The sequence below is a fragment of the Brassica rapa genome, chromosome A04, assembly GCF_000309985.2.
Source record: "Brassica rapa cultivar Chiifu-401-42 chromosome A04, CAAS_Brap_v3.01, whole genome shotgun sequence".
Classification (NCBI taxonomy): Eukaryota; Viridiplantae; Streptophyta; class Magnoliopsida; order Brassicales; family Brassicaceae; genus Brassica; species Brassica rapa.
Genome location: NC_024798.2, coordinates 19,287,103 through 19,306,104, shown reverse-complemented (window position 1 = coordinate 19,306,104; position 19,002 = coordinate 19,287,103). Strand labels below are relative to the sequence as shown.

The following is a 19,002-nucleotide window of genomic DNA, read 5'->3' as shown; positions in this document are numbered from 1 at the left end:
GGAAGGAGTTTTAAAAAATCTACTTATGAAAAGTTGTTAGACCCTTTTATTAGACTTAACTATTTTTTTGGTCTCACCTTATATTTCTCTAACTATACAATAATCAATTACCTTATATTTATCTAATTATAAAATAATCAATGCTCTTATTTATAACTCAACTTACTATGGTACACCAAAAAATTATACATAACTCCATTATACTAAAATATCATCTTACCAAAACATGTCTCATGAATCCATAACCAAAACGTGACTGGTAAATTTAAATACCAAAACTATATTGTTCCTTGGTGCCATCAACTTTGCAACATTTCACACTATCATTTATTTTTTGACCAAAAGCTTCAATCTATCATTTTTTCGTTGATCGAAATGTGTTTTTTCAAATGAATATATTGACTTTTCTAAAATATTTATCTACACAGTTTATACATCATAGATTCTCCTTGACTAACACTTCTAATAATTTTGACTATATTTTAAAGGAAGTTATTTTGCATACAGTTTAACAATTTATTCTAAATATATTGTTAGAGATTATTTTGCGTACTTTAGTTTAACAATATATTCTATATATATATATTCTAAATATATTGTTATGATGATTTTTGATAAGAATATATTATAGATGCGATTGAAAATTTATATTATTAAAAGAAAATATTTTTAAAAATATATTATAAAAGAATTTATAACATCTATATAAAACTCTTTATTTTTTATCCTACCATTAACTACAATAACTATAAATAATTTAAATATTTTAAATAAATCCTATTATTATTTCTCATTTTGTATGATACACTTCTCTAATTATTTTTCTTATTATCATCCAATGTTATTGTTGTTATTCAATAACGTTATATACATCATATATTATGCTCAAAGATGGATATATAATATTTAGATATCAATTATTAAAATGATAGCATATATCATACAACATATTATATCATGTCATCTAACATTATATAATTCTAAATATTTACAAAATCAAATTTAATAAAAAAACACTTTAGCAAATCATTTGTTAAAACAAAATTATTATATTTACGTTAAATTATTTTTTATTACATTAATATATTAGAAGTTTCTTTCATCTCTTAAAATATTATTAAAGATCATTTTTTTTCTACCATGTCAACCAAATGCCGGGTCACACTTGATTGCATGTTTTTTTTGAAGTTTGCATGCTTTAAATTAACGAGTTTTCATTAAATCTAAACCAGCTTATGTACAAGTCATCGTGTTTACTGGTTCGACGACGGGTCCAAACTTGATATAAAAGTATTGTTGTCATCTAATTGAAAATAATTTATTTTAAAATAATAGACGCACTGAGTCTGATCAATCCACATAATGTTTTTGAAAAAAGTAATCAAACGATTAAAAATATAATTACATTAACTAAGTAAATAAAAATAATATTTTTTTTGATATAATAAAATTTTGTAACATAATAATGTATAATAAGACTAAAATACTAATTCATATCATATATTTTATCAACTGAAAAATAATCCGCGCTTTTAAGCGCGGGTCAAAATCTAGTACATAATTATAGATATGATGATATATGTATGTACTTAAGACCGTTTTATGTAATGGTCAAACTTAAAAAATTCAGTTAAAACAGAAAAAAAAAACAGTAAGTTTTAATTTGTCTTGGACTACTGTAATTCAATTTGTGCTTGCAAAACAGTTGTTAAAACTTAAAAGATGTAAAATAATAAATTTCGTGGGCGTTACTTCTTGTTACAACAATGCACCTAGCGTTTGTCTTAAATCTGAACACAAAACTATTAAAGTAAACAAATAATTATTGATGTACCGAAAACACCCTTTTCTCTGTAATCCGCATCGTATAAAATGACTTGTGTCTCTTCAATAGCTCTCCACAAAAAAACAAATCAAAGCTAGAAAAAATAATATCAAGATAAATGGCTCACACTCTCGATCTCGAAAGCATTGTTGAAGCATTCTCAGGTACTTCTTAAAAATCAGTTTTAGTAATCCAGTGGATGTCCAAATTATTGTGAGAAAACAAGAATGATTTTGAGGTTTAATTAATTATTTTGGATACCATCATATAGGAAAAAATGTAGGAATGGGAGTTGATGAGAAAGCATTGATAAGTACACTGGGGAATTCACACAAGGATCATCGAAAGTTGTTTAGGAAAGCAAGCAAAAGTTTCTTTGTGGAAGATGAAGAAAGAGCTTTCGAGAAGTGCCATGATCAATTTGTCAAACATCTCAAGCTTGAGTTCTCTCGCTTCAATGTCAGTTTCTTCAATCATTTACATCTTTCATTTTCTGGCTTTTCTATTTATATTAACATTTTGTTACTATATATTCTAGTTTTTGTTTTGGCAAAAGTTATTACTATTACTAGTATAATTTGGTGAAAAGTTTATTACTATTTAAATCTATTTAGTTTTTTTTTTCTTAACCGTTTCTACTTGTTTTGTATCCAGTAACAAATTAATCATTGTTTCATCTAATTAAACAAACCATTTATTCAGTTTAATTATAGACTAATTTTTAAAAAAAAATTTGTCAAATTTACCTAAATATTAAATTAATATTGTTTCATTTGTATCGAGTTATTTTCTGTTAAGAAATTATTTAGTGTGTGATTGGTTAGAAATGTAGATATTCGTTACTTGATGAAGAAGTTATCCCTTTACTCTCAAGAACTTTGATCAAATACTCTGTGAAGTGTCATATATTTTGATCTCAAGATCTATTGACAATGATATTTGATAAACTATTAGTATTTGTCCTTTCACGTTTCTTAAGGAAGTAGAACATCTCCAACCCATAACACTATTTTAATGTCAAAATCACACTATTTTAATGTAATTTCAACACTAAAATTTTTTTTTCTCCAACTATAACACTAAACTTCACACTAAAATTTATTTTATAATATTATATGTATTTATATTTTTATTTATCATTAATTTAATTATTTATTTTATTAATAAAATAAGTGAATAGTGTTTTAGTGTGATGAATAGTGTTTTAGTGTGGTGAATAGTGTCACATCAAATTTGGTGTGAAATTATAGTATTGCACTAAAATGGTATGATTTTTAGTGTTGGGTTGGAAAAGATTTTTGTGTCAAAATCACACTGGAGATGGCCTTCCTTATGAAGAAAAAAAAGTAAACCTTATCACTCGATGGAAACGATGAACGTTTAGTCTATGATATGTAGAATGCGGTGGTCATGTGGTCGATGCATCCATGGGAGAGGGACGCGAGGGTGGTGAAGAAAGCACTAAAGAAAGGAGATGAATGTTACAGCCTCATCGTGGAGGTGGCATGCACTCGCTCCTCTGATGATCTCCTAGGCGCACGCAAAGCTTACCACTCACTCTTCGACCAGTCGATGGAAGAAGACATTGCCTCTAACATCCACGGCTCTCGCCGCAAGGTCAGTAGTAACATTTTTTCTTACCATACACCCTCCCACACCTGATCTCTCTCTCTTCTTACTCACTGGCATGTCTCTTGTGTGTGTTTGTGCATGCAGCTGCTTGTAGGCCTCGTGAGTGCTTACAGATACGAAGGGAACAAGGTGAATGATGATTTAGCTAAATCTGACGCTAAGATTTTGGCCGAGGCGGTGGCTTCTCCAGGAGAGAAAGCCATTGAGAATGATGAGGTTGTTAGGATTCTGAGCACAAGAAGCAAACTTCATATCCAACAACTCTACAAACACTTTAACCAAATCAATGGCTCTGATCTTCTTGGGGTAACATACATATATGTTATACTATTTATGTAGTCACATGTATAAATTTTCTAATGGGTCAAGAAAATCTTGTGGCATGATCATTAGGGTGTATCTGACTCTTCAATCCTCAATGATGCATTGCTTTGCTTGCTCAAACCCTCTGTGTACTTCAGCAAGGTAATAAACTATAATATATATGACTTTTTTTTTTGAAACACATAATATATATGATTACACATCGACTTTCACATATAAACTTATAGGTGTTTTAATAAAGTCTCTCTTTCTTCGGTGCTAGATTTTGAATGCGTCTTTGAACAAAGATGCGGACAAGGGTACCAAGAAGTGGTTGACGAGAGTGTTCGTTACGAGAGCGGATCATAGTGATGAGATGAAGGAGATCGCAGAAGAGTATAATCAGCGCTACGGTGAGACGTTAGCCCAAAATATTCAAGAGAAGATTAGAGGAAACTACAGAGATTTCTTGCTCACACTGCTATCCAAATCGAACTGATCTCGGTTGAGAAAGTATTCTCTAGACTTTTTGTTACCAAAAGTTTGATTTCCTTTTGGTTTTGTGTTTCTATTCCAACATTTGCGTTTTCTATACCCTTTTGATTTGATAATAAAGAGTTCTTGTCGTTGGTGACATGATTCAGTGAGAGAAGAAGAGTGTGTTCATGTTAAACTCAGTTTTCATGTCTTATGTTCACATTTCCAATATATGAAAACATAACACTTTTATGCACATGAATATCTAATCTGTTAAAATATATTACTTTTGCACCCCTAAAAAAGATCATGAGTAACACATGTTGGGGAAAAAACATCATGAGTTACAGAATATTAAAAACGTGTGAAGTGTCTAATCATAGTACAAAAGAAAATATGTTATATAGGAGAACACTTTTGAGGGCATCCAAAATGTGATAAATAGTCTGATCGCATTTGCAATTTGTATCTCCAACCAATAATAAAGTTACAATCTTATTTTTTTAATATAAAAGCTACATCTAAATAATCATACAATTTTTTTGTTTATAAATTTTTCGATAGATATAAAAAATTGTCTATATATAGTTTCTTACAGTCCACATACTATTTTGGTTACTGTATTAATAGAAATTCATATATTTTCCTAAAATATACTACATGATCCTGTTATCAGACCGGCTCTCCAACCAAAATGACTAATAATTTCAGATGCATTAGGTAAACCGGATGATGGTATGAACTCCGGTTTACAGTTTTGGCATAATGCGTTCGTTAAAAGATACAAAAGGCACCACGTGGTGAATAAAAGTCCCCACCGAATCTTCCTCTGACGTGCACGAAATGATTCCCATTTTATACCTTTTTTATATTCTCTAAAACTTTCTCTCAAAAGCCATTGGTGTCTTCTCTGCAATCAATCACAGATCCATTTTGTTTCTTACATCATCAAAATGAATGGCTTCTCTGATCTCAATCCTTCCGAGAGGTACACTTTTTAATGTTTTTTGATCCTACTTTCACTCAGTGATAACTTATATATCTATCTATGCATGGTCTGTGTCTTGTGTCTTGGTCTCCAAGATTGAGCTATTACCACTTTTCTCCTAATATTATCAAGACCAAACTGAAAGCTAGATGATAGGTGTAACAATGGTTGTAATTGTTTTTTCTGCAAATTTTGTCAATCCTTTTTAAAATCTCGTATCCAAAATTTGATCCTTTTGATGAGATCTCTCAATGGTTTTGATCTATATGTTGTTATTTTGTTCAACTCTGTTCCATTTTTTTTTTGTTGTTGTGAAGCAGCAAACCATCGCTTGCACATCTTGCTCCACTAGAAGCCATTCTGTTTGATGTTGATGGAACACTCTGTGACTCTGATCCCATCCACCTTATCGCCTTCCAAGAACTGCTCCAACAGGTTATTAATTCCTTTTTGAATAATATCTTCAGCTTTGGAACCTTATTATATAATACTTACTTACATTCAAGTTCTTGTCTCAACAATGTTGCTTTCTTGAATCACTCACAGATTGGTTTTAACAATGGTGTCCCAATCGACGAGAAGTTCTTCATTGCCAACATTGCTGGAAAACACAACTCTGAGATTGCTCTCGTTCTCTTCCCTGATGATGTTGCTAAAGGGTTAAAGTTTTGCGAGGACAAGGAAGCTCTCTTCCGCAAGTAAGTCACGTTTCTGTCTTAAAAATTGCTTCACTATTGATATGGGTGGTCCTCAGGGGCGAATCTAGAAAGATTTAATTGATAATTGTACTAAAATTGAATAAATGACAAATTGGTTATTGAACCCGAGAACATTATTATTTGCGCACAATATCGTTATAACCATCTAATCTAGCTGGCATTTTATGATTAGGCACACTAAATTTCTTTTCAATATTTTGTGGTTGTACATGCCACCATAATTGATGCCTTGGCTTCACCTCTAGTGGTCCTGAGCATAGCCAAGTGAACACATAGGCCAATAACTTTCAAAATTTTGAAATTAATTTACATAGAAATAGGTTTTTAAATTTGTATAAAAATTATTTTATAAAAACCTTTACTAAATTGTTTATATCCCCCGAAAATCACCGAACCGTCTTGACTATCAAGTTAACTTTGTTTTTTTGGTTAGACTCGTAGCAGAGAAGGTAAAGCCACTTGACGGACTTCTAAAACTAACCAAATGGATCGAAGACCGTGGACTGAAACGAGCCGCCGTGACAAACGCTCCAAAAGAGAACGCAGAGCTCATCATATCGAAACTTGGTCTCACTGATTTCTTCCAGGCAGTGATTCTCGGCTCTGAGTGTGAGTTTCCCAAACCACACCCGGGGCCTTACTTGAAGGCTCTCGAAGTGCTTAACGTGTCGAAAGAGCATGCGCTGGTGTTCGAGGACTCGGTCTCTGGGATCAAAGCAGGAGTTGCGGCTGGAATGCCTGTGGTTGGACTTACCACAGGGAATCCAGCAAGCGTGCTGATGCAAGCTAGACCTGCTTTTCTTATAGAGAACTATGCGGATCCGAAACTGTTGGGTGTGTTGGAGGAGCTTGATAACAAGAAGAGTTCTTAGAAGTCTTGTCTCACTTGTCTAGCCATCGCACGCATGAGCAGACCCTTTTTTTATCTTTTGTTGAATGGGGATTTTTATGACAGTGGAGGAGCTTCTCCAACTTCCAAATTATCAAATTTAGCTGTCTTTTTCTATTTTTTTTTTGACGTATGTAACTCTTACATGCTCAATTCTAAGTTGGTAACTTACCTTTCAATAATGATCCTATTGTTTTGTATGGTAAACTACATGCATTTTGTCAATGGAAGAATACTGTTTTTATTTGGTTACGTGACGACTGAAGATATATATATATATGTATGATCGATCAATAGGGCTATTAAACATGTGTTTCCTATGTTTAAATCTTAGTGGTTTGAAAATGTAAAGAGTTTGTGACATTCTAATAGAGAGCATTAAGGTAGTCTCTTACATGATGAATGATGTAGTGACACTCAAGTTCCTCTTCACAGCTTATTCTTGTAGAAGTTTTCAGAGGGTTACATTGAAATGTTCATAAGTAAAAAGGTAAATTTGAAAAGACAAAGACAGTTGGAGGGTTGTATTGCAACTTTCATTTCACCACTTGGAATCTAAGCCCAAGTAGGATCGAATATAAGCCCAAATAGGTTCGAATTTAAAAGCCCAAGTAGGTTCCTTGATCAGAGAACGGGGAAGGAAGGAAGAAAGTATCTCTCTTAGCTTTTTGAGTTGCGATGAGTTCTGGAGCAGGAGGAATCGTAGCTGCACCACCCTCAGCTCCGTCAAGCGGCGGCGGAGGAAACGTGGAGTGGCACGTCAGACCACCGAACCCTAAAAACCCAGTCGTCTTCTTCGACGTCTCTATCGGCGGCATCCCCGCGGGTCGCATCAAGATGGAGCTTTTCGCCGACATCGCCCCCAAAACCGCCGAGAACTTCAGGCAGTTCTGTACTGGTGAACTCAGGTACATTCGATTTTTTTGGATTCTGTGAGATGGGCATGTCTCAAAATCTTGTCTTGATGCACTTTGCTAGCTAAGCGTAGATCATATTATCACCTTGCTACTTAAAAAGCTAACCTTTTTTTTTTTTATCTGGTGGGTGTAATGTAAAAAAATGCAGAAAGGCTGGGAAGCCTCTTGGTTACAAGGAGTGTCAGTTCCACAGGGTCATCAAGGACTTTATGATTCAAAGTGGTGATTTTCTTAAGGTCTGCTCCTTTTGCCTCCATATAGAGCTTCAGCTTCTTTGTTTAACTAAATGCTCAAACATGTTCAACTCTTGTGCAGAATGATGGTAATGGATGCATGTCCATTTATGGCCACAAGTTCGATGATGAGAATTTTACTGCTAAACATACCGGACCTGGACTCCTCTCCATGGTATGCTATTAGTCCTGTTCGTTTGGTTGCCGCAGGTTTCGACGTCAGCGGCAGCGGCGGCGGCAGCGTCAATGAGGACAGTTGTTGTTCGTTTCGCAGACGCTGACGCTGACGCTGCCGCATATTATGTCAGAGGCGTCAGACGCAGCTTCCTGCATCAACGAAACGAACAAGAGTTGACGCAGAATGTTGACGCTGCCGCTGCTGCCGGTACCTGCGGCAACCAAACGAACAGCCCTATTACCTTTCTGATATAATACGCATGACTTTGATCGCTAATATTGCTCATCTCCTTCTTTTGTTATAGGCAAATAGTGGGCCAGACACAAATGGGTGCCAGGTAATTTCTGTCTCAATATAATCGCTAAACTGTAATGGCTAATTGGCTATGGTGCTAATCTAATTTATTAAACTTTAGGTTTAGAAAAGAAGTATAGTTACTTGGTTGGCCATCATATATATATATATATGTTATCATTTAAGGCTATAATTAAACTTTGCTCTTTTGCATTGCAGTTCTTCATCAGCTGTGCAAAATGCGAGTGGCTTGACAACAAGCATGTTGTCTTTGGGGTATGTCCTCTTTTCACTTACACACGTATTGCATATGATTGAACCAGAAGCTTTTCAGTTTTCTTCCATCGATTAATAGTAGAAACTTAAAAGCCATAGATAGTTGAGGCAGAAGGCACTGAATCATGAACTCTTGTGCACATATGTTTGGTAATAGTTTTATTATGACTCATTACAAATTCTTCTTTTTGATGTACAGAGAGTGCTTGGAGATGGTTTGCTGGTGGTGCGGAAGATTGAGAACGTTGCTGTTGGACCAAACAACCGCCCTAAGCTTGCCGTTGTAATTACAGAGTGTGGTGAGATGTGAAATGTTTTTAGGAGCCATCAAAATTTTCTCACCCAAAACACATCGTTAAGAACTTTTCTGTTGGAGGAATGTAGCAAGACCCCAAAGCTTATTAGTTGTAAACCTTGCGCATTGTGACAGAACCTATATCCCCCAATATGGTTTTTTGAATTGTCATCATTTCCAAGAAGATTTTGTTTTAATATCAACAGCGACTAGTGAGTTAAATGTGACGCTTCATATTCGTACTACCAATATCTGAAAAACATCATTAGCAAAAAGAAATAGAAAACAAAAAGAATCACAGGTGTAGTCCTAATCCTACGACCAAGTGGTGTTTTAGTCACATTGTCTGTGTTAAGAAGACTCTGACTCTGTCCCATTGGCTTCTTCTTTGCAGACTTTGAACCATACTTTGCTTCTTTCTCTGTAGCCAGCTGACCTTGGTATGTCGTGCTTGGTATGTCGAAGGTTTATATAGATTCAATTAAACAACAGTATCAACGTTGTATATATAGCAATCAACGACGTCCATTTCATATGGATATCATATAAGGACCACCGTATCATTTATAGAATACAAATTTTGCGATAAACAATTGGAGATGCATTCCAATATTCTCCGAATCCATTGACTGAACACAAATTTTATCGGGTCATGGGAACCAATAATCCTAACAAATTGCCAATTGGGAAAAAAAATTCTGTATATAAATTAAACATCGCATCACAATATATTACTACTTTCCTCTATTACTCAGTTTTTTCAACTTAAATTTATTAATTAGATTATAAGTAAATGTGTTCAAAAAAGAAGAAGATTATAAGTAAATTACACAATACACATCATCATAAAAAGCAACAAATAACATAACTACAATGATAAGAAAAATAATAGATGAACTTGAGAAGATGATTTTCTTTGAAAGATCTTTGTTCTTGCGATCTTTAAATTTTGTCGCATTATAAATACTAATTCTCTTTGTTGTATTATATTGACTTTGTTCCAATATATATAATATATATATATATATATACTCGATTTAGAATTCAATATATTGATTTAATCATAAAAAGTAAACATTGAAAATACTAATTTTCAACGATTGTATGAATAGAGATGTATTTTATCAATTTTATAAGAAAACAAAAAAAAATCATGAGAATCGGCATAAGTAATAGTCTTTCAGTAGAATTTAGAGATATGATCCAGTAAAAAAACATCTACCATTGATTTAGAGTTCAATGTATTGATTTAACCATAAAAAATAAATATTGAAAATACTAATTTTCAATGATTGTATGAATAAAAATGTATGTATTGTGTGTTTTTTTCAATTTTATAAGAAAACAAAAAGAAAAAGAAACTCATGAGAATCAGCATAATTAATAGTCTTTCAGTAGAATTTAAAGCGAAGATCCAATAAAACAACATCTACCATTGCAGGAATGAATCTAATCAGAAGCATGAGAAGTCAACGCTTACATAGAAATACAATAGTACCTTTTCGCCAAGTGAACCTTCTTTATGAGTGGATTTAGAGATGGGTTGAAGCCTTTATAAACTTTGGCTTCTTGTCTGAATGATGTGAATCATCTTCTATCTTTCTCTTTCCAAGTGTTGATTCGTCTTGCTCTAACTTCAGCTTCATCTCCACAAAATCTACCAATGTCCTCATTCCCTTCCTAACCTTAAGGTAGCCATCGACTCCTCCGTTGGGCCATAAGAATCTTTAAAAAGCCAATAAGGAACCAAAGTCTCGTCGTATCTGTTAGACTTACAAATCAACATAACATCGTCTGTGTTTTCTCGACCTTGATGTCTATCATCTTCCCTAGGGTTGGCACATAAATCTTCTGCAAATAAATAAATTAGCAGATAACTTACTTCTTGAACTCCTGTTAAAGAGGGATAGCTAGTGATTGAAACCGCAACAGACGATATTGAAAGATCACACCTCATTAACTTTTTTTTTTCTCGTTTAATTGCTTAATTTTTAATTTGGTGCACTAATTGTTCATAAATAACAATATATCTTGTTATGCTATGAATCTTCGAATTCCAGTAAGAAACCTCAAATTCATCTATGCTAAACCTACAAAAAAATGTAGCATGTTTATGTGTGGGCAGATTATACTCACTAAGATTTGGGGTATAAATTGCATATAAATAAAAAATCGGTCATTACTATAAAAGGAAACAATAAAATGTACAGTAATTTCTAAGAACATGTATACGTTCTCAGTAATATTTCCAAAAGAAGAATAGCTTTTAACTGTTGCCGCAACAAGTGAGGTTAAAAAGTAGCAATTCACATTTGCTTCGAAATCAATTTCAGTTACAATAAAATAAATAATTACAAAATAATTTTTTTATAAATATATTAGATATAAATTTACAAAGGAAACCTACTTTTAGTTGTCCAATTCCGTGGACTATTATCATTGTTACTTTGAACTAGGGTCGGTGCCCGCGCTTCGCGCGGATTACATGTTTAATAAAAGTCCAGTTCAATTAAAATTGGGGGTTTTGAAGTTTCTGAAAGGGTAAGTTATGTTTTGTTTATTTTATAATGCGAAGACATTAGAAGCGGTAATCATTTTTTTTTAAACAACAGTAAGTTTTAATAATAAATTGTTTTGAGGAATTCAATATTCGTAAGAGAAAACAGTATTTCAGTGTGCCTATTTAATTGACGTAGGAATCGGTAACGTAAAATTTTTAAAAGTTGACTGGTGTCGTTTGCTATGAAGCTTAAGATATCAGTTTATTCCTCTTTTGGAAGCGTTGTATGATACCAATATCGTTGTCAAAGTAGAAGCGCGATCTAGGTGTGGTTGTGAGTGATAGTTTTCATGAAAAAGTCAAATATTTGTAAGCATTTATTTTGACATAAACTTTATGTTTAGTTTATTACCTTCATGTAACTGTGGAATAATACTTGTGATGATTACGATTTGTTTTTTCCTGGTATATATGTGATTTAACTCCCTGAAATTAGAGGCCTCCTTGTCCAATAAAGTTAGACTTACCAATTTCGATCTACAAATAATTATTGTATTATATTTTGTTTAGTTGTAAACCAATTGTTATTTAATAAAAAGTTAGTACCTGTCTAAACGCAATCCAATGGTGATTTTTGAATCTGTGTAGTGGTTATATAAATCACTTCTTTGGATGAGGCATATGCGGCCAACAACATCTGTAGGAATAATTTGGTTTTAAGGACAAAAATTTAGTGTTTATTTGTATGTGAGAGAGTTATTGGTTTTTTTTTTACCTGGGAGGAAGTTGGTTGCATTTGCTAAGCTGATCAACTGGTGGTAGCGTTGGGGCCGGAATATGTATGAAGGGATCGGTTGAATGTTTTCTTGAATCAGTGTAATAATTGTTGTCTCATTGATATTGATTATGTATGGTTTAACGGTAAGCATGTACCGTTGGTTATTGGGAAGAAGATTAAAATATCTAATGTGATAAATTTTCCCTTCCTCGAAGCGTTGGTAGATTGTGTCAGACGTAGAAATAGACACCCTCCCTTCAATTATTTGTTCCTGTTTAGTGGTTAAAAACCATCATTTGAAATGTAGTTTGAATAATTAAAAGTAAATATTTTTAAGACAAACTTGGATATCAAGACAAATGAAAGTTGTTCATAGGAAAGCAATTTTATTTTTGTGATTTGTGATGGGCCACATCCTAATGATCCTAACGATTATTGGATGCGGTCTGAGGGTGTCGCCCCAATTGTTTTGATATTCTGCTGCATGTTCTGCACATATAAGAATGAGAATTATTTTGTATTGCCCATCTTTTATTAATTTCATATTTTTTTGAAGTGAACATAGTTATGGTTTGTTTGTTTTTTTTTAAATTATTAACATGGTTATTTAAAAATTAAAGTAGGCCGGCCCATAATTATTTGAATGAGGTCGATGCATAAGTAACTGGAACTGGTAGTTGTAAATTTGTTGGGTGCATTTGATAGTAGAATTTAGTTTTTTTTTAGAAATTTATAGTGATTGTGTGTGAAATGAGGGGGTTGTGTTATTTTGGACGGACAATTTTAAGATGAAAGAAAACTTAGCCGGTTCACACATTGTTAAAGGAAACAGTAGAAATAATAAATTGTCTGAAAAAATAGAAAATTCAAAAGAAAATAGTTTGACAGTTGAAATAAGTAATTGTCCGAAGGAAATAGTTTTACGAAGACGGTGATTTGGGTTAATGGACTGGGCTGCGAGATTTTTTTTTTACCTGGCCCACCGGCAAATCGTAGACAAACCGAGATTTTTGTAAGCGACAACGAAGCCCAAATCTTTATTGCAATTTTAATTCGAAGCCCAATCCGCTAGTGACATGGCAGTTTGATAGGTGGAGAATATTTTGCCTATGTGGCACTTTTAGAAAAGCTAGGATTTAGCTTCTTTTATATAGTAGGATTGTGGATGTCCACCATACATATCTATTGAATTTGTAGACATTAAGTCATAGGTCAGAAGACATACATTACAGACCCTCATTCAAGCAAAAGTTTGTTGCTTGCTCAAAATAACTAATCAGTCCATTACAGTGCCTTGGAAGTTGTCTATTGTAAGGAGAACATCATATTTCATTGGTGAGTTATTGAACTGAGAGCTAAGCATCCATATTTAGAACTCCACAAAGTTTCAGGAAAGCTGAGAGATGTCTATTTAAGGCAATAGCCTAACAAACATGGACGTTATCTTGGTCAAATATTTTCTCCATGAGTTGAGTATATCTGTAATTAAGTGATGTAATCACTCATAGCTGAAAAAAACATCATCATGTTTACTAAATCTTAATAAGATGTTAAACAAGTAGTGGTGAAAGACTTTTTTAAGAAACTGAAATCTTGCTCAAAGAGACAGAGAAAAATAGCAATAACAAACAAAGACAAACTATCTTTTCTCTCTAGCCTATGAAGCTGACACTCTTGTAGCTTCCTTAGAAAATAATCAATGCAGGTGTATACGTGCAGAATCCTTGAATGGCTAAGCCCACAAACATATTCTCAGACAAAATTCCCAGTAGTGAAGCCAATCATTCTTCCATGAATAACCAAACTGTGTTCCCAAGGTTGTTTATCGACATAAACAGCGCAAAGAATGTTCCTTAAACATCGCAAAGAGTGTTCCTTCAATCCCAGACAGCCACACAAGATCAAGAACGATATGAATTTGAGTTGATTGATGGCATCAGCTAGCTGATCCGAAGAGAACCATTGTCTTGTCTGATACTCCATAACTAAACAGAATGAGTAATTTATGAGAAAAAAACTCATGGTTTCAAGTTGTAACTTTTCACTTGGTAGTTTTAGTGTGTGTTTTCTCTTTTAGATTGCAACATGAATGTAATATATCGAGAATCTATAAGTTAGAATTTATCAACAGCTAACACCAGGCCGTATAACCTCATAAGCATCTCTTGCTCCTGCTTTTCTTCATCCCAGCGGTGAAATATACCTTTGATGCATCTGCTGAGATACAACTCACTTTCACCCAAATCATCACCTTTGTTATCAAACCTTCCACTTCAGCTAGCTTCTCTTTCTCAAGGTAACCAGTTACCTTAGTTGAAAACCGATGAGTCTCTGTACCCAACCTCGCAGGCCTCAGGGATGAAGACAGTCAACTTACCCGTCTCTTCGTTGAACTCATAGTTTGTGGCGTCCTGTGGAAAGATCCCAACAGGTAAACCAAACTCTTTCAGCAACTCAGGCAATGGCTTCTGCATTTTTCCTATTCAGAACAAGATGAACATAATTATACAGGATGTTCAAGTTTCTTAAGCTTGCCTTAACATATACACTGCAAGAACTGAAGGAGATTCACATAGTTATAAACAGTGTTCAAAATGTCTGAAACAACCATTGAATACACGTCTAAACTAAGAGATCTCCGCATCTATCTCCACCACCGTATGGTCGGTCGTCAGACGCTTTGACAACCTTTGTGTTTTTTTTGCATTGCAGTTCTTCATCAGTTGTACAAAATGCGGCTGGCTTGACAACAAGCATGTTGTCTTTAAGGTAATGTATGTCCTCTTTTCACATACACACGTATTGCATATGATTGAACCACCCTAGCTTTTCAGTTTTCTTCCATCGATTATTTGAACTCTCGTTGTGGTTAATAATAGAAACTTAAAAGCCATAGATAGTTGAGGCAGAAGGCACTGAATCATGAACTCTTGTGCACATATGTTGGGTAATAGTTTTATTATGACTCATTACAAATTCTTCTTTTTGATGTACAGAGAGTGCTTGGAGATGGTTTGCTGGTGGTGCGGAAGATTGAGAACGTTGCTGTTGGACCAAACAACAGGCCTAAGCTTGCCGTTGTTATTACAGAGTGTGGGGAGATGTGACAAGCTTTTTTTCACCCGAAACACTACTTGAAAAAACTTTTCTTCTGAAAGTGAGAACCCTGAGCTTATTAGTTGTAAGCCTTATGCATTGTGACAGATGGTTTTTGAATTGACATCATTTCCAGAAGCAAAGCCTGTTTTAAACTTTGGCTTGGATATCAACTGCTTATGAGTAAAAATGTGACACTTCATATTCATACCAACTAAAATCTGAAAACATCATTAGCAAAAGGAACAAGAAACCAAAAAGAATCACATAAGAAGTCTATCAGCTCATCAACATGTAATGTAGCTTTATGTAAAATCCTAACCCCCTTTCTAGTATCTATCAATCAATCTTCTTTCTGAAGAGCGACATAGTTCAGCGGTATCGCGGTGGCATTGCCTCTGCCGCTTTCTCTATAATCTTTGACACCAGAACGGCCAGGTGTAGTCCCAACCCTACGACCAAGTGGTGTTTTTGTCACATTGTCTGTGTTAAGAAGACTCTGTCCCAATGGCTTCTTCTTTGCAGATTTTGAACCATACTTTGCTTCTTTCTCTGTAGCAAGCTGACCTTGTAGTCTTTTCTGCTCCTGTTTACGCAAAACAAACAAAGTGTTAGTTCAAGACCACAGTGATTGTCTACAAATCCTTGTTTTGACTAACACACGTACTCGGAACTGACGCTTTTCCTCCTCTCTTTGAGCACGCAAAACAATTTCTTCTTCCAGTGTTTGTAACAACGGGTGCTGGATCGAAAAAGTCATAACTCACATAAGCTGAATCAAACCATAAAAAGGACAGTTGAGTAAATGTACAGTTAGTTACCTTATCACATAGGAAGGGGACTCCTCTTTCTTTCTCCCATGCCTTCACTTTGGTCGTCAGACCATCGATCATTGCTTATAAAATAAACATAAGAGGTTAATGTCATCTCAAGACCGATCAGTTTTACAACAGACAAACATCAACTACTTTTGGAGGGATGAATAAGCATCACAAAAAGGCTACAGAAACTTCACTTGATTTGAATCAAACACTATTTACCCTAACAAGTGCAAAGAAAAACATCAGAAACTCCAAACATCTAACAATGAGTTTTTGAGTTTCGGCTGGAAGGAACTATCCTCTAGTTGAGCTGTTAGTAATAAGAATCTTGGAATGAAAAGAAAAAAGATTATTGAAAACTAATCCAAAGGGATATCTAGTTACCAATTCCAGAAAGCAACATATAGAAGACAGACTTGCTTGCATTAATCAAGTAATGCATGTATAAAAGACTCACCAGGAATTTTGCTGATAAGGCTCCTAGCTTTCTCGGCTCGTTTTAAATTTTTGTGCGCTCCTCTTACAGCACTAAAGCGATTCTCATCCTGTTAAGAAAGCAAATTACAAGAAACAATCAATATCACATACGTATACAAAGCTAGTTTTTTAGGAAACTCACACAAAATGAGATACTCTCTAACACCAAAACTATACAAAAAAAATCTCTGCAGTTAATCTTAAGACAATATATTTTCATCAGATAAATGCTCACAATCAGTTCCAAGGTCCATAGATCTTCTCTTTACCTATTTTCATAAAATATAGCTATTAAAACGCGATGTGGTAGTCACCTTTTCATAATCATCAAGCCATTTTTCTTCTTCCTTTGCGTGCTTCAACTTTTCAACTTTGTCTAAAATTTCCTTCCTGCTTAAAGCTTCCTCTTTTGCCTTCTCGATCTGCTCATCTAGGCTTTCCAGAATACCCGACAGATCAGCATCACCTGCAAAGGAAACCTTCGTCACTGCACACCCAATGAAATATATAATTCTAACTGCGGAGCTATGTAGATCGTACTTTCACATTAGCCAGAAAACAATTTGTACTTAATTAATTAGTCAGCCTACAAGAGAGGAATAGTATGGTACCAGAGTCAATGACGTCTATAAGACTCTGTCTTCCAGCATCGCTATTGAAATCCATATGAACCTCTCTGCAGATTTCTTCTAGTTCACAATGCCTCTTCAGAACCAACTCCTTCATCTTACTGGACTTCAGGGCATTCAGTCTGTTCACTTCATCTTCAGCCTATAACCAAAATGTTAAGATATAAAAAAAAAGTTTGATATGAACAAATGAATATGATCATATTACCTCTCGGACAATGTCTAGACCGAGGCATCCTTTTCCCAAGGCATCATCAGCTTGAACAGAAAGCAAGATACTCAAATTGTCAAATCTTCTCCTCTCATCCGTAGGTGTTTCCATCAGGCTCCAGAGCTCTTGCATGTTTCTTCCCAAACCTTGTAGCTGAAATAAACAAGAATCTCTCAAAGGTATCAATCCCTACTAGTTTTCCAAACAGTTGAGAAAGTATTCTTTCTTTGCTCACCTTAAGCAGCCTCTGACGTCTCTCCTTCCTCAGAGACTCTACAAGCTCTGTCAATCTAGCAAGCGTATCATTACTAATGCTTTTCGAAGCCCCGGTAAGGCTTTTATGAACATTACTCAACGCCTTGGAGAAATCAAACGAAAGAATCTCTGACAACTCATGGACAGCACTTATATAAGAGTTCACTTTCTGCAACCGAACAGCCTGAAATAAAAAATCAAAAAAAAGATAAGCACACATAAGCCCTGTTCGTTTGGTTGCCGCAGGTTTCGGCGTCGGCGGCGGCGGCGGCGGCAGCGTCAATGAAGACAGTTGTTGTTCGTTTCGCAGACAACGCTGCCGCATATTATATGGCGACCGCAGGTTTTATCGGCGTTAGTCGCAGGACGCGGTGTTCAGACGCGGCGTCAAAACGTTGACGCTGCCGCTGCCGCCGGTACCTGTGGCAACCAAACGAACAGCCCTATAACCATCATACTCTTTCTAACATATAACTCTATAAGAACACCTTTTCACTGCGAAGATCCTGGAGATGAGCTCTAAGCTCATCCAACTTCCTCTTCGTCAAGTCACTTCCATCAACTTCAAAACCAGAGCTAACAGGAGAATCATTCCCCGCAATGTTAGAAGAGATCTCAGCTATTTGCGTCACTATCTCAGACACTTCCTTCCATCTCATATCCTTCTTCACCATCAGTTCTTCCAACACAGGCTTCACAGAAGAGATCTGCTCCTTCAAAGAGCCTTCTTTCTTCGAGAAGGACACTTGTTCACCAAGCGCAGACACGAGGGTGGCGATCTCAGCTTCGGACTGAGCTAACGATCGTTGCAGCTCAGCTCTGTGATTGCGAGTCTTGTCAACTTTCTTGTTGTATATGTCGAGACACTCTTGCTCGAGTTCAAGCAGCATCTTGTCTCTCTCGCTGTAGCCTTCGCCAATCTCATCCCATATGATCTGCATAAATTAAAATTAAAATAAAAAACAAATCTTTCTTGCTCAATTCTACAGAACAAGACGCAATTGAATCTGATCAATTGAATCGTGGGAATTCAAAATCGAACCTGTAGTTCTTGGAGGAGGGAAGTGCAAGTGGTGGATGAAGAAAGAGACATTTTCTTCTTTCTTTTTTTTGTTTCCGCCGGCGCCGACGAGTAGTGACGATGGGGGGGGGGGGAAACCCTAGAGAGGATGAAGGGTGAAGAAGATCCCGAGGAGAGATTGTGTGTGT

The 19,002-nt window shown here is 35.1% G+C and overlaps 4 protein-coding genes and 1 pseudogene across 5 annotated transcripts; 3 read left to right on the top strand and 2 right to left on the bottom strand.

Moving 5' to 3' along the window:
* The first annotated feature begins 952 nt into the window (after window positions 1-952).
* On the top strand, window positions 953-4,493 carry LOC103865685 (annexin D4). 2 transcript variants are annotated; one of them, XM_033289460.1, is made up of 6 exons: window positions 953-1,989; window positions 2,109-2,284; window positions 3,224-3,442; window positions 3,542-3,763; window positions 3,851-3,922; window positions 4,044-4,493. In XM_033289460.1, exons 1-6 carry the CDS (start codon window positions 1,944-1,946, stop codon window positions 4,257-4,259), a joined length of 951 nt encoding a protein of 316 aa, XP_033145351.1. In that variant the 5' UTR covers window positions 953-1,943; the 3' UTR covers window positions 4,260-4,493. The 2 variants fall into 2 exon arrangements, with proteins under 2 accessions (XP_033145351.1, XP_009141762.1); XM_009143514.2 differs by having other exon boundaries at window positions 956-1,989; window positions 2,097-2,284.
* Window positions 4,494-5,042: 549 nt separating this feature from the next.
* Window positions 5,043-7,085, top strand: LOC103865684 (haloacid dehalogenase-like hydrolase domain-containing protein Sgpp). Its single transcript, XM_009143513.2, has 4 exons — window positions 5,043-5,225; window positions 5,546-5,660; window positions 5,772-5,923; window positions 6,378-7,085. The coding sequence occupies exons 1-4, from the start codon at window positions 5,191-5,193 to the stop codon at window positions 6,814-6,816; spliced, it is 741 nt and encodes a 246-aa protein (XP_009141761.1). The 5' UTR covers window positions 5,043-5,190; the 3' UTR covers window positions 6,817-7,085.
* A 364-nt stretch (window positions 7,086-7,449) lies between these two features.
* On the top strand, window positions 7,450-9,248 carry LOC103865683 (peptidyl-prolyl cis-trans isomerase CYP22). Its single transcript, XM_009143510.3, has 6 exons — window positions 7,450-7,741; window positions 7,899-7,986; window positions 8,066-8,158; window positions 8,466-8,498; window positions 8,675-8,731; window positions 8,931-9,248. Exons 1-6 carry the CDS (start codon window positions 7,512-7,514, stop codon window positions 9,039-9,041), a joined length of 612 nt encoding a protein of 203 aa, XP_009141758.1. The 5' UTR covers window positions 7,450-7,511; the 3' UTR covers window positions 9,042-9,248.
* A 2,983-nt stretch (window positions 9,249-12,231) lies between these two features.
* LOC117133390 lies at window positions 12,232-15,066 on the bottom strand (annotated as a pseudogene).
* A 482-nt stretch (window positions 15,067-15,548) lies between these two features.
* Window positions 15,549-18,886, bottom strand: LOC103865682 (65-kDa microtubule-associated protein 5). Its single transcript, XM_009143509.3, has 10 exons — window positions 18,836-18,886; window positions 18,282-18,728; window positions 17,774-17,977; window positions 17,536-17,691; window positions 17,310-17,469; window positions 17,013-17,164; window positions 16,679-16,766; window positions 16,222-16,295; window positions 16,068-16,142; window positions 15,549-15,986 (listed from the first exon to the last, which is right to left on the bottom strand). Exons 1-10 carry the CDS (start codon window positions 18,884-18,886, stop codon window positions 15,744-15,746), a joined length of 1,650 nt encoding a protein of 549 aa, XP_009141757.1. The 3' UTR covers window positions 15,549-15,743.
* Window positions 18,887-19,002: the final 116 nt, after the last annotated feature.